The 22,495-nt window shown below is 33.3% G+C and overlaps 3 protein-coding genes across 4 annotated transcripts in view; 1 reads left to right on the top strand and 2 right to left on the bottom strand.

The window, feature by feature from the left end:
* The first annotated feature begins 2,630 nt into the window (after positions 1-2,630).
* Positions 2,631-9,697, top strand: LOC18039726 (SWR1 complex subunit 2). Of its 2 annotated transcripts, XR_002904875.1 has the most exons (12): positions 2,631-3,041; positions 3,140-3,209; positions 3,509-3,580; positions 3,686-3,729; positions 3,819-4,074; positions 5,474-5,549; positions 5,670-5,789; positions 5,923-5,991; positions 7,482-7,524; positions 7,702-7,816; positions 8,435-8,500; positions 9,137-9,162. XR_002904875.1 is itself a non-coding variant. In XM_006428450.2 (11 exons), the coding sequence occupies exons 1-11, from the start codon at positions 2,965-2,967 to the stop codon at positions 9,324-9,326; spliced, it is 1,083 nt and encodes a 360-aa protein (XP_006428513.1). In that variant the 5' UTR covers positions 2,631-2,964; the 3' UTR covers positions 9,327-9,697. The 2 variants fall into 2 exon arrangements, 1 of the variants encoding a protein (XP_006428513.1); XM_006428450.2 differs by lacking the exon at positions 7,702-7,816 and having other exon boundaries at positions 9,137-9,697.
* A 2,288-nt stretch (positions 9,698-11,985) lies between these two features.
* LOC18039206 lies at positions 11,986-14,564 on the bottom strand. Its single transcript, XM_024182148.1, has 4 exons — positions 14,261-14,564; positions 14,118-14,150; positions 13,812-13,982; positions 11,986-12,295 (listed from the first exon to the last, which is right to left on the bottom strand). The coding sequence occupies exons 1-4, from the start codon at positions 14,477-14,479 to the stop codon at positions 12,083-12,085; spliced, it is 636 nt and encodes a 211-aa protein (XP_024037916.1). The 5' UTR covers positions 14,480-14,564; the 3' UTR covers positions 11,986-12,082.
* Positions 14,565-17,445: 2,881 nt separating this feature from the next.
* LOC18039999 (pentatricopeptide repeat-containing protein At3g18110, chloroplastic) overlaps positions 17,446-22,495 on the bottom strand; it is a 9,461-nt gene continuing 4,411 nt past the window's right edge. The window contains 4 exon segments of the mRNA XM_024181900.1: positions 17,446-18,852; positions 19,071-19,212; positions 19,429-20,133; positions 22,198-22,288. Coding sequence (XP_024037668.1) covers positions 19,606-20,133; positions 22,198-22,288 — 619 coding nt within the window. The 3' untranslated portion in view covers positions 17,446-18,852; positions 19,071-19,212; positions 19,429-19,605.

Here is a 22,495-nt window from a genome sequence, read left to right as displayed (position 1 = left end):
AAACTTCATAAACTTACATATGATTTTGAAAACTTGAAAATGTATGAACATGAAACCATATCTTAATTTAATTCTAGGATTCTTACTATGGTTAATGACTTTTTTGCTCTTGGAAAACTTTTTTTTGAAGAAGAAATTTATAGAAAAATCTTAAGATCTGTCAATCCTCGATATCATCCTAAAATTTTGGCTATTGAAGAATATGATGATATGTCTACCATGACTAGAGATTCATTTATAGGAAAATAAAAAAATAAAACATGCTTATTTTAAATTTTAAATGAATTTAAAAAAAATCAATTTCAAGTTATTTGTAAAATTATAAAATTTTAAGTTTACTTTCATTAAAAAATAAAACATTCTTATTATGAGCTTTTTTATCGTGCATGTTTAGCCCGTCTTTAATCGTGCCGTGCTTTTAAGGCCCGCGTGCCTAAAATTCTAAGCCTTGCATGGCCCACGTTCGTGCCGTACCATGCCGCGTGCTCCACCGAAACATGCTCGTGTCGTGCAGTATTGTAGGGATACGTGTCGTGCTCGTGCCACGTGGCGTCCCGCCCATTGGCCGTCTCTAGTTCAAGATGTGTTTCATGTTGTTATAAAATGTAAGATGGTTAGAAAGCTCTAGAAGTACACTCGTGTAAATGCTAAAATACAGGAAGTTGTTAAAGAAGATATATTGAGTGTCATGCCAAATTTGAGGAGAAAAATGGCCAAGAGTGAGCTAGAATTTGTGGTAGCTTCATTTTTTAGGAGAAGAAATTGAACCCCTTAATCTTAATTGCAAAGGCTAAAGCAGCTATGGATGCTTTTCAAAGAATGCTTGGGAAAGAACAGATGAGTTTTAGGAGTGAAGTCAGCAAGCAAGAACGATGGTGTTCACCACCTATAGGCCATTATAAAGTCAATGTAGACGATCAGAGATTCAAAGGGCCAAGTAATAGCTGCAGCGATTAAAAGTGCAAGATTTCAAGAGAATCTATCTATAGCAGAAGTTGAGGCTGTCAAACAAGGGATGGAGATGGCAATAGATGCAAGATTAACACGGCGATCATTAAAACTAATTGCATTGAAGTGGTTAATGTGGCCAATGACAGAACTAACGAAAGAAAAGATATTGCTTTGACAATTTCAGATATTCAAAGCAGCAAGGCAAACTTCCAATCAGTAATAGTGCAACATATCTTAAGATCGTGTAAAAAAATTGCTCATTCTCTTGCTAAAAGAGTTTTGACAAGTTCTGATTCGATCACATGACTGGATAATTTTCTAACTAATGTAATGCCTTTTACTTTGTACTATTGAATGAAAGATTTTTTTTCTTATAAAGAAAAATGAGTGAGCTTAAGGGATTCAAATATCTCTATCTTAAAAAAAAAAAATTATCCCCATCATTACAAAACAAGTATCATATAATAATAATATTAGAAATTTTAATATTTAAATTTAAATTTAAGTTTTAGCACCACATGTTACTTATACATTTGGGGAACGCCTAAGTTACAATCAATGTACCTTACGTTCTTTGTCTTTTTCTTTTTGGCAAATATCATATGAGCCCTCCTAATTCTTTTTATTTTCAATTTTTACAGCTGTGGATGTATTTGTCTTCTTCCATCCCTCCTATCGATTTTTTTATTTTCTCTAAAGTTTTATTTATTTCTTTAAACATTATTAAATGATTATCAAATTCATACAAATCTATAAATTCAGAATAAACTTCTGATCCTAAATTTATTAATCCTAGTCTTGAATTGTAGGTTTATTGCATGTAATTTAATTATATAATTAAATTAAAGAGAAATTATATAAAAAATATAAAAAATATACATGACAGACTTCAAAATTAACATGCAATAGCTTTCAGAATTACCGTTAAAATCATTCCTAAGAATTAATTCTGATTATTCTTCCATCCCTCCTATCGATTTTTTTATTTTCTCTAAAGTTTTATTTATTTCTTTAAACATTATTAAATGATTATCAAATTCATACAAATCTATAAATTCAGAATAAACTTCTGGTCCTAAATTTATTAATCCTAGTCTTGAATTGTAGGTTTATTGCATGTAATTTAATTATATAATTAAATTAAAGAGAAATTATATAAAAAATATAAAAAATATACATGACAGACTTCAAAATTAACATGCAATAGCTTTCAGAATTACCGTTAAAATCATTCCTAAGAATTAATTCTGATTAAAGGGCATTATCAACATATACTCTGATTAATTCTGATTAATAGATACCATTTGATATTTTAATTTACCATTTTAATTCAATTAATGTAGTTTCCATAAAATTCAAGGGTGCCAATAGATATTTCACTTCTTGAATGTATGTTGCGTAAAACGTAACCTAAGTTTGGCCATTTGATAATCGTATGTTATTATTTAAAAAAATAAAAAGAACATTGGAAAGAATGAAAAATAGATGTATAATTGATAAAAGAAGGCAAATACATCCATAAACATAAAGAATATAAGGACTCGTGTGAAATTCGCCAGAAGAAAAAAGACAAAAAACGTAAGTTACGCTTAACGTAACTTAGAGGGCACCCATATATTAGATGATAAATTATAAAATTTAAAGGTAAAATTTTTTATAACTTTTAAGTGTAATTGACGCATTACTTAAAATTCAAATTAAAATTTAGATGTTGAGAATCTTGAGATAGACTCTCATAATCACAATTTTCCATCCTATCGGCTGGACAGTTTAACTTGAAAAAGTTTTTAAGAAATAAAAAAAAAAAGTAGGCAGCCAAACTACTCCGCCATTACAACCGCCATTCTTCACCTCCTGTTGTCGATTAAAACCTTAAACCCTAGCTCGACTATAGGGGCTTTTATTACCGACGATATTCATGTCCATTAAAACTTGATAATTAAATCAACCAAAAAAAATAAATAAAGGGAGAAATTTTGCAGGCAAGTGGCGTGGTAGCTACATCCGGTGGCCATGGAAACGGGAACCTCAAGCAAAGAAGATGCGCCTGTTTTTCTCGACCGCAGTAGTCGAGTAACCAGAGGAAAAAGGTTCATTTTTCAAATTTTGAAGTTATTATGTTTTTGCAACTCCCCCTTTTCTTTTTTAAGACAGATAAATAAAATAAAATAAAATGAAATTGTTTCAGGATGAACAAGTTGCTTGATGATGAAAATGAAGAGGATGAGGCGTTCTGGAATCAGGATGCTCTTAAAGAGGTATTTGATCACTCGTTCGTTTGCTTTCTCATTGTACTTTTTTTTTTTTTTACATTATCAACTTTTTGCTGTGCAAATATTTAATTTTTATCATTTTTTGTGAGTGAAGTAGACTTCAGCAGCTAGAGTTATGTTTCTGGAAGAAAATTAAATATTTACTAAACTTTTTTGGCTGTGTCAATTGCACTTTGAAATGCACCCTTCTTCACCATTCTCTGAATAATTGTTTTTGATCTATATAAGAAGGGTATCCTTTAAATGTCTCACTGCTTGTCCCATTTTTTCTTATGTTTTATCAGGAAGAGAACGATGATAATTATGAAGAAGAGCAGGAGATTGCTGATGAGTTTGATAGTGACTTTGATGAAGATGTGAGTAATTGTGCTGTTATACTAAGATTCTTACATGTCTTTTGTGTTCTAATTTTACAATTTTTGTATCTATGGTCTAATTTGATTTGATTTTGCTGGTATTAGGAGCCTGAGCCTGATGAAGAAGTGGAAAATGAAGTAGATGAAAGGTTTAGCTTCTCTTAGCTAAGCGAAATGAATGATTTTAAAATATCATTTTTTTTGGGTCTGTTCTTGAGAGTTATGTGTTTTCTTTTAGGGTGTGGACGAAGAAACGACTAATATTTCCTGGAAAGCCTTTGACAAAGAAGAAAAAGAAAAAAAAGATTCTTTCAAAATTAGATAGTCTTGACAAAGATGTTAAATCAAATGAACAGTCTATCCTCCCTGAAAATCATGATGTCCCTAACGATGTGGAAGGTGAGAGAATAATAAGAAAGTCCACCAGAACTGCTGTGGTGGTTAGACAAGCCGAGAGGGATGCTATACGTGCAGCTCTACAAGCAACAATGAAGGTTAGTTCTCTATTGGGATGTTCTTTCTTTTAGCGTCGAAACATTACTTGTTTATACATTTTTTTTTTATCGCTAATACTTGGGGAAGATTTCGTTGCATTCATAGTTTGACTATGTTCTTTTGAAGCTTTCTTGAATTGTCTTCGTAGAAATGATTATAGCATGGCAATCACGTGTGCCTGTCTGTGTATTTTTTGAAAGTTTGGCAATATTAAACTTGATAGAAATGATCGAGGTAGATGTAAACACATTAATAGTTTTCTAGCAGTTGTGAATTTAAAGTGTTGGGTTTAATTTAAGTACGGCGTAACTTCCCCTCAGCTTAATGTGCTTTAAGTTTTTTAATGATTTCATGTAATTCCTTCTCTTTCATGTGCTTTGTTTGATAACTCTTTAGGATTGGACACTCAGAAAACTAAATGGGGCAAGGTGTTTGAGTATATATAAGCATATTCTTTCTAAGATACATCATACATTAAATGTTCCTTCGGATTGGTCTCGATTTGACAGATTCGTCAGATGGAAGAGGAAGCCACATTTGCCTTTTGAGGTGTTAAATAGAGAGGTTTTTCAACTGAAACTTTTGTCAGAAAAAGTGAATCTTGGGGAAATTGAGACTGGGTAGTCGGGAAGGTCTGTAGAGAACTAACCATCATGCCAGTTTCATTTGTCTGAGAACTTGATTTGCTGTTACTATGTGCAACCCATTACAGCGACAATCGAACTCTCAAAAATGGCAGCCTTTCAATTTTCTATGTAAATACAACATTTACAAAGAAAAAGTAAGATAACTGTTATACACAAGCTGATACATGCTTTATTAGCTTTTGGAATCTTTTTGGCTGTAAGCTCACTTTAAATGTTTATTATTTATCTAAAAGAGAGTTCATTTTAGATATCAGATAATCATTTACTAATAAGGTTCACATCCTTGATAGTTATGTTATGCTTATTTTGGGATATTATTTTGATAGGAACTGTACAAACTGCATGGACTGGATGAGTCCTACAGAACTTGGCTGCTTAAGCCCATGTGAATACTACATCTTTCGGTCCTTTGAGAGTTTCGGACATCTGAACTGGAGAGAAAATACTTGAGAAAATTGTGAAAGGAATGTCGTTATTTGCATATGAGCCTGTCTGTAAAACCCTCATGTTTATTTAAAGACAATAACTCTTAAATTGGTGTCTATAAATGTCTATTTACTCAATCAGTTGGGTAGACTACTCAACTTGACCAGTGGAGTGTTATAAGGGCTGTTGATAAATTCATCTTATTCATGTTTTAGATAAAGCATATTCCTGTTAATGATGGGTATTTAGAATATTCTTATGATGATAGTATTATTTTCCGATTTGTTGCTGTAATGCTTCTTGTTGTACTCTATTATCTTTGTAGCCAATAAAAAGGAAGAAGGAAGGTGAGGAGAAGAGGATGACTCAGGAAGAGATGCTCCTAGAAGCAGCACAAACAGGTTAGTTATAAACAGTTAATGGAAGAAAATATCATCTATGAATTTATGAAAATCTTGTTGCAGACCATTTCCTACATGATCTCAACTTTAAGTATGTCGCTGTACTTCCTGTTTTTGTAGAAATCATGAACTTGAGGAACCTAGAACGTGTTTTAGCTAGGGAGGAAGAAGTTAAGAAAAGAGCAATAGTGCATAAAGCTGTCTATACTGGGCCACAACTACGATATTTGTCAAAGGATGGTAAGTGTTTGCTTGTTGGTTATTGATCTATGATCTATCTTAGACTCCAGAAAAATTTCCGCAACCATTGACTTTGGCTGTTCCCTCGGTCAGTATTAGGACCAGATCATGCTGATCTATGTTTTTTTTGTAGGTTATTCATATCTGGAATTCAGTAAGGGAGTGTCCTTTCAGTCAGAGCTGTCTACCACATCTGTTCCATGTAAGTTGACTGTATCTAAGGTGGATATGAGTGAGTTTTTGCTAATAAAGCTGATGTAGCATCCAGTGAAAATGTGCTTAATGACAAATTATTTTCTGTTGTTTTGTTAGTGCTCATTGAACTTTTTCTAAATTATGTTAGTGTTATCCCTGTGATTGCTTTTAGCATTCTGAAGTAATTTTGTGAAGTTGGGACATCCAAAGGTGAATGCATATTTTGATTTATTTGGTTTCCTGGTTTTAGAGGATCATTTTCTTTTCCTTGAGTAGGGTCTACTTTCCCTTATGGAGAAAGTTTTTTTGCCCTTTTGAAGGAATACTTCATTTGCTAATTCTAGACAGATTAATTTCTTTCAGGATTATGGCCGCTATAAGTAAGAGCTCTCTATTCAGTTTCTTTTGTCTGAGATTACATGAATAAAGTTGATAACACCGAGTTGATTGTCTCCTATATTATTCTGATTTTCTCTGAATTATCCTCCCTTTTCTTCTTTCTGTTGGTTCGACACCATTAGGTTCTGCATCCTGCTGAGCATTTAACCTCTGACCCCTTTACATTATTGGTGACTTTCCTCAGTAATGGGTTGACCCTTCATAACCTGGGGTGTAATGATATAATTTGTTGCAGTTTGGATGTGCATGGCAATTATTTCTGTTGTATTTGACGTGGCATTTAGGTACCAACTTATTATTTGAATGAGATGATACCATTGTGTAAAACTAGGATGCCTGCTCAGCTGTTTCGCACTTTTTCCATTTTCCCAACTTCTGTTTGATTGCTGTGGCCAATTATCATTTAATGCATTTGGACCAACAATTTGTGTAATTTTATAAAGCGTATAATCTTCCGGAATAAAAGACATAAAGACCTCCAAACTTTTGCTAAAAGGACAAATAAACCCCCTCATTTTCGGGAGTGGACTTATGCACCTCATCAGTTAATTTTTATCCTTAAATGAACTTTTTGATCAGACTTGATATCTACTTTTAATAAAAAATTGTCAATTGAGGGTATGAAGATCACTGTACAGGTCAAAACTATTGAAATAATCCATGCAAGGGTAAAAGTTAACAGATGGGGGTGCGTATATCCATTCTGGAGATGAAGGGGTGCATTTGTCCTTTAAATGAAAGTTTGGGGTGCATATGTCTTTTACCCAATTTTCCGAGAGATTCCACTTGTCCCTATAGTTAACTGATACCTTGATAATCCTTTGACCTTGCTTTTGTCTTAGAAACCAAATGCATATTCTATAGTTTGCAGTTTTTTCCCAAGGTTGATGTTGCAGTTACTGAGAGAAAAGCTTGGAACACTCATTTGAAGTTGTTTGTTATCCCTTATCATTCTGTTTGCTATTCCTTATCATTCTGTTTGCTCACAACATATTCTTCTAAGCACACATTTAGATGAGCTTGATGTTCTTGTGTGCACTGGGGTTGACTTGTTTAATTTTTTTTTGTTATTTATTTCCTTTATCTATCTCTTTCCAGATCCAGAGAGGGCCGTTTGCGCAGTTACTGGATTGCCTGCCAAGTAAGAGGATGCTTTCATTTATGGCTTTTGCCAAGTCTTGCTGAGACAGTATATAAATTGCTTGCTGGATTTTTTATTTGAAGAACCTACAATTGGCAATGAAGAATTGTCTGCTTGATGATACTTTCACTGAGTTTGTTATGATGTAGTGATAATTATTGAAATACACACTTCTAGGAATACTATGAAAAGAACAACTATTGCCACAGAAGAATTTATCCTGTTGTGGACAATGACTGTAAGCAACCTACTTCAAATTGGTGTAGGAGAATAAATAGAAGAGATCTATGAGGTAAGAGCTATTAGTTGACATATATCTATACTTTCATAAACAAACCTAGCCTCAAAGAAATGTAAATATATGTGGAGCGCAATGATTTATGAGGTTGTTCCAAATGATTGTTTGGATTGCCTTCGGAGGATAAATGGAATATCATTTATGAGGTTGCTGTATTGTTTTAAGAGAATGGATTTGTTGTCTGAAATAAATTACTTCGATCTGTTTGTTTGTTAAACGATTGATTGAAATAATGTGTGTGAATGGACATTTTAATGCTTTTGGTGCTCTCTCTTCCCCTTATCATTGTGTATATGTATGCATGTATGAATGTATGAATTTAGCACTTTAACTCTTTCGGTGCTCTCTCTCCCTCACGCTTTATGCACTTTGGGGGTGTGTTATGTACAAGTCTACATCATGTTTTAATGCTCCTGGTGCTTCCCCTTCCCCCCCCCCACCCCCTTCTTTCTATTGTGGGTATGTGTGCGTGTTTGCAAGCGTGTATCTTACACTAATGCTTTTGGTACTTTCTCTTCTTTCTGTGCTATGTGTATTATAGAGGTCTATCTACTATAGAGTGAAAGTTTCCTTCATGGTGGTTCTTGTTTAAATTGTCATTTATTATCATAGGTATCGTGATCCAAAGACAGGACTACCTTATGCAACCAAAGAAGCTTTCAAAATCATAAGGGAACGGTATGTGTGGCCTATCATGGTTATTTTCCTTTTCTTTTGGCTTTTACACCTCCTCCTCGTGGTTTAGAATCATAATTTTCCCTCTTAATGTCATTTCTAGACCTGAGATATGTATTCACTGGAAGTGTTTTCCTTATCTATATCTCTTGGCCTACAATTAATAAATTAATTTTGAGTAGTATGTGATGCAATTACTGGTGATTTTGAGTAGCATATGATGCAATTACTGGTGTTTGGATGTATATCCTCTTCCCTAAAAGGTGATGCATTCTTATTTTAATCAATGGAGTTATTTCGAATTGAAAAAATTATGTTTCTTATCTTATGGTTGAAGTGCACTCAAAAACAGCTGGAAGATTTCTTTGTACAATTTCTCAACTTAATTTCTTTTCTTCTCTTCAACAATATTTCTCCTTGACCTAAAATCATGTTCTCTGACTTGTGCCACCGATCAAGTTGAGAGAGAGAGAGAGAGCAGACGTCAAATCTTTTTATATCTTACAATATGAAGATGTAGATTGGATGCTTTTTCAGCTATTCGATACATACACCATTTAACCTTCTCCTTTTTCTTTTACCGATTGCTGTAAACATACATTATATTGTACTTATCTTGTTTTCTGGGTAACTTTTCAGCTTTGTGGATAAGAGTAGTGGCATTCGAAAGGCAATGGATATGGGAACCTTGTTTGATTCACTTTCAAGGAAAGGTTTTATGGCCACGCGAAGGAGATCAAAGTCCTCAAATAAAAACGAAAAGTCATATCTCCGATACTCGGCTCGTTTTCGTAGATTTCCATCGCTTGAAATTGAAGTTTCAGATTAGTCAACACGGTAATTTTTAGAATTATGCTCCTTAGGATAATCATGTACTATGATTATTCTTCAGGTGTGATTTTATGAGGTTTGTAGTCTCGGTCATTCCATGCCAACCTCCCAATAGTTGGTCCATTTGAATCATCAAAGGACTTTGAAAGTAGAAATAAAATGATGTATTTGTGCTGATTTTGATGGCTATTAGTAATATCTTTTGGCCATAAACCGTAGTCAAATTCTGTTTAGGTGCATCCAAACTTCCTTTAAACTGTAAATAGTGTGCATCTATTTCTCATTTCAGACTTTCACCAACGCAAGACTCTAGTTTATTGTAGGTGTTCTAGTGCGGTAACCATATAATACAAGAGGTTCCATTCTGAATTCCTAACGAAATTGAGTGCTATAATATTACTGATATTGATAGTTTACCTCTTAAATAATAGTTATTATACTGGTATTGATATTAATTATTAAAATATAATTGAATAATATATTGTTTAGTTTTATTTTTAATATAACTAAAAATTAACATATAATGCAATATTATTGAATAAGAAATAACAAATTTATTAATTTATATTAATAATTATAATGTAAAAATAAAAGAAAACAAGTTTAATATTATATGATATTATATTCAATTAAAAGGTTATATTTATTATTAATATTATTATAAAGTAAAAAAATATAGCTAAACTCGATTGAGAGTCGAATATAGCTAATGTAGCAAGTGGCTACAGCAATGCAACCCGTGTAATTAGTGGTACCAAACATCCCGTTCGGGTATTGTATATTTGAAATAGTGAACATCTTTCTTTTTTTGTTTAGATATATTTATAGATTTTCATGTTTAAGGTGTTGTACCAAACGCCCATGTAATTAGTGCCTGTTTAGTATGACTTATTTAATATTCATAAGTGTTTATTTAATCTCATAAGTTCTTATAATAATTTTTGTTGTTGTTTAGTTATTTTTCTAATAAAGCTTTTGAAGATTAAATAAGCTATTTTGCCCGTACTAGTAAAATGTCAAATTTCAAGCTTTTGAAAGTGGAGGTTAAAAAGTTTTTTTTAAATATTAAAATATATAAAATATCATCTATTTATTTGATAATATTATTTTATTCTTTTCATAACACAACTTTAAAAAGCTTGCCAAGTAATTTCATAAATTTTTAATAAAAGCTCTTATTAGCAAACAAACAACTAATTTTTTTTTTTTTTGGTATAAACTCTATTTATAAAAACTCTACTTAAATAAGTTATATTTGAAAAGTTGTATCAAACAGAGCCTAAGGCACTATGTGGAATTGAAGATGGATAATTGTAGCTTTTATTAAAGTGTTGGGGCAAAATTAGTTGTTGTAGTTTAAAAATTAAGTTGATTTAATAATATACTTGAATGATTAAAAAAATTATAAATCTTTATTATTTTTGTAAAAATTATTATCTAAAAGTCATTTTTATTATATACTATCAACTTTTATTTATAATTACTATCTTTTTCTTTTAACATTAACTATGGGTACAACACCTCAATACTAAATAAGACCTACATGGTTGAGTCTGAACAAATTTATACTCCTCCGGACATATTATAGTCTCCTATTTTTATTATGATTCAAATATCAGCTTATTGTTAATGTAGATGTCAACATTGCCATGAAGAATTCAGAATTGTTTTTCCTTTTAAGAAATTTCTTTCTTTTTTTTTTAATGAATTGGGAGTTTGGTTTCATCGCAATTATTATTATTATTATTATTATTATTATTTTGGGTCAAGTGATACCTGTTTTCTGTTGGATAGTTTTTATTTCTTGTAGTTGTCTTAAAGAAATTGAATGTAAATTTGGGAAAAAAATGATAGCATAAAGAGAAATTATGTAGTAGATGAAAAACATTGAAAAAGCATAATGCTCATTTTGATTGATGATTCTATATTATTAAATATTGTCTTGTGATTCATATCTAAAAATATTTGGATAAATTTCACATTATGGTACTCTGTAATAATTTTTTTAAAAGTTTCTAAAAAGGAAAATACACGACACTGCTTGAAAAGGAAAAAAAAAAGGATAATTCTTTTTGTACATCAAGGTTCCTTGCATATCACCACTTTTTAAGTATTTGCTAAGCAATTGGACAATATGCATATTATCGATTTCAGATAAATAGAAACTATAGCGTTTTAATTTTGTCCTTGACGGATATATACAAACATTATAGCATGAATCATTTTAATTTTGACATCTCCATTTTTAAGTACTTGATAATATTAAATTGAAAACAAAGAGACTACTTTTCCTTTCCATTTTTAACATTGTACTAAAAATTAATGCTAATTAATCTAAGTTTGGTTTTTCAGTTCTGAAATCCAATTCAAACTAAAATACATTCACAAGATCAGTTGTGATGTTTTGTTCTAACCCCAAAAAGTAAGCAAATTATCAATCAGTTCCAAGCACATTTGTGTATAAAGCCAACAAAGGAAGACAACATTGTTGACCAAAATAACACAGCTAGTGCCTAGCGGTGTAACTTGAATACTGCAATTTGGAGACTTAGCTTTCAATCCGAAGGCAGTTGGAAATCATCACTTTAAGGCAACAATTTGAAGATTACATCAAGACGCAATTAGGACTCCCAGAGTCCATCAAGACAACATCAAGATACTCCTTCAATATAGCATCAAGATTTCATGGAGGCCTCAACAATGTATAGTTCAAGCAGACATCACAAATTGTCATAACAATTGCTCAACTCATTTTCACCATCTCGATAGGATAAGCAAGCCAACAACGATTAAACATGAAGCAGCCACTACTGAAACAACAAGTGCAAATGCATACCCAAGATTTGGAAACTTGAAATGGTTCTGGATCTTCTTTAATCCTTTGTCGATAAAAGGTGCCAGTGCTGCTGCTCCAGCCACTCGAAATGGCCTCGTTATGTTGTTCCCAGTCCACATCAAAATAACAATCTAGGAATTTTCCAGAACCAATGTTAGCTAAATATATAAAGAAAAGCTACAAAGTGGATAGACAAAAATGGAAATTAAAAAAATATATATTAACAAAGAATTTCATTGCATATATTTGGAAAACATCAAGAAATATTTATTATAAAAACTTAAGTGGATAAGAGGTCGACAAAACCTCTATGAAAGAGATGGATTGATACAGAAACCAAGTAAATCATGACGAAAACTCATGATCTTTTGATGAGCTTTTTTCATTCACCACTTCCTGTTCAAGATTAATGATCAGTCCATGGTCACCAACACACATTTATGGTTGATTACTCAAAGCCATTTCCCCCCATTCCCCCAAGATCACATCTAATACTGAAAGCTTTTCTAACATGGGTCTAGTCTGAAGGTAGCAGAAAGCGGGTCTCATTCATTTTCTTTAATTATTTGATGCTCTATATTCCCACTCTGCTTTATGAGTAGACATGACAATTATCAAGCTTGGGTGCACAACACTGGTTTTAATATAAACAAGTCTCTGCAATGTAACTTGCTTCAAATATTTAGCTTAATATGATTCTCTTTGTTCATCACAAGGACAATCTGAACTGAGTTAACAATTATTTAATACTTTTTACTATGTCGAACGGTGCCCACTCCTCCATCCTGTATGTTTCAGGATGATAACATACAATATCAGAAGCACCATTTGGCTTTAAAATGGATCTCAACCACTTAGCCTTCCTGAAGTGTTCTAGTATTTATTAACATTTTAGATGTTTTTATATTTCTTCCCACACTTCATAACTTACTCTGTCAGTATATATTTCATATTTTTCATTATCACTCTGCTTTCTCTAAGTGGCTAGAGCTCACTACTGCTTTCAAACCAAAATAATAATAATAATAATAATAAATAAATAAAATTTGAAAGAAAACAATCGTCAGAGGCTTTTAAGCATAGCCCACCATGGATAATAATGCACCATCTCTTTTAAACTTGTACCAAAATAAAGATTTTTCAACAGTAGTAATTTTATTTAGTGTTTAATTGTAACTTGGGAAAAAGGTGTGTGACCTCCTCTCGTCTGCTATATGAACACCATCTTCATGTATTAGCAAGCATTCAACAAATTAATCTAAACTAGAAAACACTTTACACTACTAATAGAACCTTGCATGAATATAAAGAATCGTGGCATGATAACATTAGGGCAATGACAATGCGATGTCTCTCAGCATCAATAGATCCTCAAATACAATTGAAATATTTTTGCACCAAAATAATCCATTAGAAAAAGCTGTTTGTGTGCATATGCATGGATTCAAATTAGTCCCTTGAAACGCAAACATTAACCAAGTTAACTAGGAAATCATTTGACTATAAAATAAAGGAACTAACAGCATTTCAGCAAGATTTAGCACTGCATATCCTCTCAATCGCACACTTATAAATGCTTGGTGAGTTTGTTTTCAAATGTTTTTATCACTAAACTAAAAATGTCCTCAGCAGTTGTCAGTTTCTTACCCCAAAAAGAGCTTGAAGATTAGCAGCAGGATTCTTGCCGGTGCTCTTCTCATATCCAAGGAAAGCAAGGACAAAAAAGGAGGTATAGGTAACGGCATCAAATAACCCATAAGCCAACACTGCTGCAAGTCCAAGCTTTGCAAGCTTGGACTTCATTTCATCCGAATTAGCCTGGTCCAGCCGCGAAGTTAGAAAGTAATATCAATTAATTACTAATAATGAATTGACTCATACATGATTTATTTCATAACTCATACATCATTTATTTCATAACTCAGAAAAAACGAAAAGAGACAGCGCTCTCACCTTCCATTTATCCCAGTTCCAGAATCCCTTTCTCTGCTCATTCAAGCCATCAAATTTAAATAGTAAATAAAATTGCATCAAATCAAGTTCAACCCAATAATGGTAATAATAACATAATGTTTATGTTCATCTTGACGATATACCTGTAAATTTAGTTGGTCATCTGGGAAATTTTCACCTGCTCCTCCCTGGTTAATAGAACACTTGAGTTTGTGGTGAAAACGTTGAGCCAAATCTACTTGAACACTATATCCTCCATCGTAATTACAAAATGATCTTTTATTGATGCTGCTCAAGCTCGGTTGTGTTGGACTTGTTCTTGGAGGTGTCCATGAGGACCATGACCATGACCCTAACAGCATCTGTAACTGCAACAAGCCCAGCAGAGTCCCCCACAGGGAATAGTTTGGATAATCACTCCATCAATCAAAATCATTTTTATTTTAAGTCTATCACTTAAATGCCTTCACCTTTTTTTTAATATATTTTATTTACCTATTAAAGAAGTTTTATATGTAATGTAAAATAAAATTCTTTATCTTTAGGCTGTCAGTTTTTCATCAGTGATCTTTTCCATTTCCATTTGATTTTTAACTTCATTTAAATAATTAATTTTTAGGGGTAGCAAAAAAATTTGTGGGTCTCCAGCAGCTACGAGGCATCCGCAAGAGTCTGTTATGTTAGGACTAGATAATCTAATTTCATTCCTATTTAATAAAAAAGAATGAATGTTGATATTGTAATGCCAAATTTTCATGATTTTAAATTATGTAAATTTTATTTTATTAGAAATTACAAATGGTATTTTTATCTTATTAACAAGGATTATTAAATCTATGAATAGTATTTATAGTATAATTTGAAAAAAGACTTACTTTTTTCAAAGTTAATGAGATTTCTTAAAATTATCTATAAATTTTAAGTATAATGGTAATTGATAGTTTTGAAGCAAAAATTTACAAGTTCATTTGATCTTTTTACAAGTAGAAAGAGTTTTTGAGGCCAATGGGCTCATAGTCTATTGAGGGCATGAGTTCAAGTCCCAGCGCTTGCACAGCGTTGGGACTTAACTCTCCTGTATAATGAGGGTTAGTTGTCTATTTATATTGGGGTATGATCGATTTTCCTCCAATATTAATAGTGATGATAAACTTCCCTCTAATTTTAAGTGAGTATTGATATTCGGACTGTGCTATAATAAGATTACTCATGAGAGTCTCAATTGATTTATAATTGTAAATATCAGTAGAGGTCAGATTGTAATATATCAAAAAAAAAAAAAAAAGAGCTTTTAAAAGATGCATTCCATGAAATTATAGGTTGCTAATTTACAAAGAAAGTAGTCTCTAGAACACTCACGGGGCACTAAACATTTCATCAATCAGCTATGCCAAAAAGGCCCGACCAACTCTTGGTCCTATTGAACCGATTATAATTTTTTAGGGCTGTGGTCCGAAATTAGAGGATAAAGGGTTGAGCTAAAAAAATCGGGTCGGATTCCATTCAAAGATCAGGGTCTTACCTAGGGATGGCAATTGTACCCGCAAACCCATAAACCTGTCCAAATCCACCCGTCAAAACCCGCCCGTTGTGGGTAATTTTACCCGTTGCGGGCGGGTTTAGTATTATAAATTAAAACCCGCATATAGATGCGGGTGGGTTTGGTATTAACCTTATATCCGGTGGATACCCGCATGGATATCCACCAAACCCGCAATATTTTTTTCTAAATATTTTTAATTTAATTTTAATCTATAAATGTATAAAGAAAATAATGTCATTAATCAAATTACCAAATAGCCAAAGGTTCAAAGTTGTGTATGTGTGTATGTGGCCCATCTCCTATTCTAAAGTCATAACCTAAAAAAAACTAAAGGCATTTCCCTTCGAATTAGTATTTGAAAATATTAATTTTAATTATTATTATAGGCATTGTGTTGGATGGGTGCTTATGGTGGTGAATGAAATGAATATCTTCTCTTGGAGCTTGTTTTAAATGATAATATGAAATGTAATTATTATTTTTAGATACTAGTTTGTGTTTTTTAAATAGATTTGTGTAATTTATACTTAAATTTGAGAATTTATGTTGAATTGATGTGGAAATTTTAATTTTTCATTTACATTGTTTAAATATAAAATTGAGTATGTTATATGGAATTTGAGGTTATTATTATAAATTTATATATTAAACACTTGTGATTTTAAATACGGAAACCCGCAAAAAATCCACCGGATACCATTGCGGGTTTGGTAATTGTTAAAACCCGCTGCGGGTGGGTTTTTTTAAAAAAATTAAAACCCGCTGCGGGTTGCGGGTGGGTTTGGTAATTTCAATTTTGTGCGGGTTTGGGTTTGGTAATGGCAAACCCGCTGCGGGCGGTGCCCATTGCCATCTCTAGTCTTACCTAAAAATCCTAACCTAACCAGAACCTTGACCCTTAAATTAATCTTTAAACTGAAAAAAATTTGATAGTTGAAAGTAAAACATACACACCCCATGTACATGCTCACAACTCGCTCCACTAATATTTATTTTTATTTTGTATTTAATTTATTTACTTATTAATTTTGCTAGATTGTTACATGTTGTATTGTTGTTAAAGCTAAATAAAAATAATTTAATAAAATTTTCATAATCAAATTCAACATAAAAATAGAACAAAAGTAATACAATATTAGTAATAAAGAATGAAAAAATAGAGTACCAAAAAAAAAATATAGATATATATAGATATGCTCAATTAAAGCCTGAGCCTAGCCCTTAATTTGAAGTATCGGACTTTTTTTAAGGACTAAGATCCTTTATTTTAATCATAAGTTCGGGTTGGGATTTAGCTAAACCCAAGCCTGGTTCGGACCATTGCCAAGTGACCTGGAAGCTTCAACGAGCTTCTGTTGAAACACCATGGAAACCGCTCATAAAGCACTGATTTTCATGGAGATTTTCAACAACGTGAAGCAGAAGCTATTCTTGATGTTCAACCACAACCTTAACTCAATTAACGAATGATGGAGTCACATTCCAAAAATATCCCTTCTTCTTCCTTCTCTTTCATTCCTTTTTTTTTTTTTTTTTTGACTTTTGATGGAAGAAAAATAATTTGCACCCGACAAAGTTTTAGGGTAAATTTATCATTAATAAAAAAATTTGGGGTAACTTTACTATTATCTTAACTTTTGTGGCTTCGGAGTTGGTTCCCGATTTTCATGAAAAAGAGCAGCCACAATTAGCTGCCCTCCAAATGAAGTATTGCTAGAACACATTGCATTGCGACAATGCAAGATAAAATATTAACCAACTCTTAGGCAAAAGCTGTAGCCAGGATCAAGAATCTGCTTCGTTCATCAAATGATTTAAAAACAAGACAGGCCAAAAAAACATAAGCAAGTATCTTGATGCTCATAAATCCAACCAACAACTTGAAGACTAAAACTATCAGTTTACAATAACTGTAGAAAACAGATTCAAAAATGAAGTGAAAAATATAAGTCCCATGTTCCAAAAGTTGCATAAACAAAAAGTAAAAAAGAATTGTTACTTCTTCTCTTCCTTTTCAGCTTCTGCAGCCTTCCTCATCCTGGTGCCGATATGAAGCTCATTTATGCGCTTGATACAAAGCTTGTCGTAAGCATTGAAGGACTTCATATCTTGAGTAACATTAACAAGCTCAACAGTAGGCTTCTCAAGAGTAATGGGCGTGTAGGTACTTGTCTTGTTTTTTTTTGGGTTTTTTGGTATAATCCCTAAGTTTTCCGCCTTGTGTGATGACTGAGGTTTTGTACAATCCTCGACTCCTCGTGAAATTAAACTTGTAATTCAAATATGGTAATTTCCCTTTCACTTATAATTATAGCTTTTAGTTTCAAGTAATCCAAAGAAAAAGCAGCATCATCTTTCTACTTGAGCAGCCAGGCTATCCGCTATTGTCAACCTAGTGATGCCAAACATACAGAAATTTGTGTCTATACAGGAATGCTGGACGGCTTGTCGATTGTTGATCGAACTTCTAGCAAACACCATTTTAGCCTTTTCCAAGCCAGGTGCCTAGTATTGTCTTGAAGAGCAAATTACAGTAATTCCAATCCAGTATCAGCCAAGTGTACAAATTCTATACCAAGTATCTGGGACATTTTACTGCATTATAAATGTGCAAACCGCAAAAGACACAGAAAAGGCATTTAAAGTTTTGTGTAATCAATTCTTGTTATAAAGGATAACCATCCCATTGAGGCACCTTCTCGACTAAGGCATAATAGTAAAACCTTACCTACAAATAAACCTCATTCATCCATCTGCGCATAGCCAGTCTTCAGCCAAGTTAAAAAAGAACAGATAATTATTTACTTTATCCAGATCAATATAGATATATTCAAGTTCACAAGCTTATTTTTCCAGATATTATGGCTTGATCGGTGAAAACATAATGGGCAAACTACATTTCATGAAGACAGCAAGACAAAGAAAACTACCTCCAAATGGAACTTCAATGCTCGACATAAAGCTAGTGCTCCACTAAAGGAACTCCATGGAAAAATGTTGGCACAGCTTTTGGATAACACCTTCACTTTTTGATGTTTTCTGAAATGAAGCCGATACACTGGAAGAAGCGTGAAATTTGCAACCTTTTCTCTCCCATAATCAAGGAAGAATTTAAGATCATTGAAATTGTGAAACCTTTTGCTCAGGTCCAATGAAAGAAGAAGAGTTCCATCTTCTTTGTTCCAACAGTTACTGCAGGGAAAAAATGAAAAGAAAATTGCATCTTGTTATTTTGCTGCTCTTGACAAAGTACAATTGATGCCATAATAAAGGAAATAACAATGACGAGAAAGAAAACTGAAAAAGAAATTACGGGTCTATAAACTCAAGAAACGTGAAAAAAAGAAAAAAGAAAAAAAATGCATTGATGGCTTGCAATAAAAGGAATTGAGACAATGTCACACTATTACCTGCAGAAATATTGGAAGAAATGTGTCTGTGCAACATTTTTGTGGAGAACACAGCTATACATATAAGCAGCTACTCAGCCACACAGTAACATGCTCTGAAGGTAAGAGGCTAGTTCCATCTTCTTTGTTCCAACAGTGATTACTGCAGGGAAAAAAATGAAAAGAAAATTGCATCTTGTTGTTTTGCTGCTCTTGAAAACGTACAATTGATGCCATAACAAAGGAAATAACAATGACGAGAAAGAAAACTGAAAAAGAAATTATGGGTCTAATAAACTCAAGAAACGTGAAAAAAAAAGAAAAAAAAATGCATTGATGGCTTGCAATAAAAGGAATTGAGACAATGTCACACTATTACCTGGAGAAATATTTGAAAGAAATGTTTCTGTGTGACATTTTTGTGGAGAACACAGCTATACATATAAGCAGCTACTCAAGCCACACAGTACCATGCTCTGAAGGCAAGAGGCTAAGTTAAACTACAAGTGCTCCTGCCATTCTTGATCAGATTAATTGCAATTTTTTTCATCTACTCTCATCTCTTTGATGTAAAGGCTGTTCGAACATATCTTCTTGTTCCAAGTTTCATATTTCTTGTGCTTTTAAGCTGAACCCTTTTCTTCATCTTTTCAAATTTTTCTTTACGCCCTTCAATATCAGCTTGGATAGCCTTGACCCTTCTGTCATCCGGCAGTAAAGCTAACCTAGCAAATTTCTTCGGTCTCACTATTCCAAGTCTCTCAGTAATGTCCTTGAACGCAGGCACAAGCCCACGTCTTATGAAACATCCTCCAATGAGCTGCATTGAGTTTGATTCCGGGAGAGATGGAGCATCTTTCAACTCAAGGTCCAAGCAAAATGGGGAGTCCTTTAGCCACATTCTGAGGGAGTGAGCTTTGGCTACAAGAAGTCCACTCCTTGTTTTGCAAGGAAGAAAAGGGGATCCCATCTCCCAAAGGCAAGCCTTTAAGGTACTGTTTAGGGAAACCATGTTGTATTCTGCCGTCCCTGTTATAAGAACAACTGATTTCGGAGACTCAGGACAGCCCTGCAAAGATGCATCCTGCCCATGAAAGGTATTTTTTACGTTAGAAAAACAAAATTATATTTAAAAAGTCTTAGTGAAGGATGCTGAAAGAGGACCTTTTATAGCAGATCCTTATATGCACTCACATTCAAATTTTCTAAAACCAGAATATTACATAACACAAATAAAACATCTGAGATTTTGATGCTGCATGACAGATACCAGGGATTAGATGGCCCCATTGATTTTGCTCAGGGAAAGTCTCTTTAAGAGGCTAGTATAGTAACACTGGAATTGTGTCCTCTGGCTCACCTCCACTTGGCCAAGACTCATATGCAGCCATCAGTTCAAAATCCAAATGATAATAAGCTGTGACTTAAGAGTATTCTTTCAAATTTTATCAGTTCAAACTGAAAAATCCTTAATTCCCCAGGCATCAGCTATATCTTCATGCTAATTCCAAAGGCAAGGAACAGCCAAGATATAAACATAACCCTCTTTTTGTTCCTTCAGCAGGTGTGAAGGATTTGACATTTGAGATATGAATTAAAGAATTTGGAAATTAGTGAATAGAGATCTAAAATTGGATATGATTGAGAGTGAAGCTTGCTTTCTCACTGATTGATTGGTGCCATATCTATTTCACTCCACAAATTCCAAAAGGGCATCCAACAGCCAACCAATAAATACGTACAATGAAAAATATGTTTTGAATTATAATCTAAATGAAGTAATGGATTTTGTTGCCAAAGGCTCCACTTTTCATTCTATCATGCTTGTTTATTTGAGTGGCTTAGTTCACTGACAAAACATTTGTGTTATAACTGAGTCAAGGGTTTGTGTAGACTGAGTCATCTTTATGAGTTGCAGTTGACCAAGTCATCTTTACGAGTTGAAATAATGAGTTATAGTTAACCAAGTTTATGAGTTGAAGTATTGTGAGTCATAGCTATATTTTAGTAGTTGTACTCAGTTACTAGTACGGTTGAAGGTTTTATTGTCATCATGTTTCTTGTTTCTTATCTGGAGACTACGGTATGTTTTTCAATCTTTATCATATTTCTCTGGTTTTTGATGCATATTTTTGATGTTTTGGGTCAAATTTGAATTAGTAATTCTTTTTCTACATAAAATCAAACATGAACAGACAAGATTCCGATTAAACTTCGATCTAGATCTTATGTTGCTGTCTCTAAATAACTATAGCACATAAATAACTAACACTTACATATTTATATTTATTAAGAAATAAGTGAGCAATCATAGGAAAAAGAAAAGATTGGATTTAGTCACATGGAAGAAGCTCTGGTATTTTTGGCATGGCAGCCAAACGTGTGCTTTTGTTGCAATTCAGTAGTCCCAGATGCTCAAGTAATATGAGACTTGGAAGTCATTTACAGAAACAATATCTGTTGAGGGAACCAGCCCTAAATCATCTGGGTATCCAACTCAAAAGACAAGCTTGTTGGGTAGAGGGACCAGTATAAGTCCAAGTGATTCCTCTTTACTAGCTAATGTGGCACACAACTCAACCAACAACCGGCAAAACCACCTGTGGTGGAGAGAATATACCAGCCCCAGCCCTTCATCTGACACACTTGACTTGTTCCACCACATTCTAGCTATTAGTGTTTGGCTTTAATACCAATCCACCACATTCTAGCTATTAGTTTTTGGCTTTAATACCAATTGCTGGGGAAGCTGAGCCTAGTATGTCTAGGTATTTAACCCAAAAGACTAGCCTATTGTGCGGACCTATGCTTCTTATAAGCCAAGTGACTCCTTTTTACCAGCCAATGGGAGACACAAATCAACACTATCAAATACACTGAAATTAGTACACTGATGTTAAGAACCGCTCAAGCTGCAAACGTCCTACAAACTGGGCAACAGCTCAAGGTTTATGGAGATCAAAATACTGTAAAATGTTTATAGCAATAAACAACATAAACAACAGTCAATAATTGTAGTTAGTACTACTGTCCACCCACAAATACAAACAAGACAGTGAAGTTTTGCCGAAGAAATTTTCAATTTCTGACAGGACATCTTCATAATAAATGCAAATCAAGAGGAGAGTAAAATAGAAAACAAACTCACCTGCATATGATCTAGCCAAAGGGTAAGACCGACAAGAGCCGCACCACCTGACAGTTTCCTAAAATCTGCCCCCCAATCCTTGTCAGCTACCCTGCAGCACAAAGACTTCAAGGTATAAACCCAAAAACATAAAGTACGGGAGAACTATTGTCTGATCTTCAACATGATGCACTACTGTTCACAGGCTTGAACAGTACAGTGTCAATGAGTTACAAAATAGCCATCAACCCCTCAAGGCACGTCTGGTATTGTTTTCCAAATGGTAGTGTGCCTTGACAACAATATCTGAAAATTATCC

This window comes from Citrus clementina, unplaced genomic scaffold (assembly GCF_000493195.1).
Source record: "Citrus clementina cultivar Clemenules unplaced genomic scaffold, Citrus_clementina_v1.0 scaffold_6, whole genome shotgun sequence".
In the NCBI taxonomy this organism is placed as follows: Eukaryota; Viridiplantae; Streptophyta; class Magnoliopsida; order Sapindales; family Rutaceae; genus Citrus; species Citrus x clementina.
Note: the sequence above shows the minus strand (reverse complement) of the source record. Positions and strands in the feature narration are given on the sequence as shown.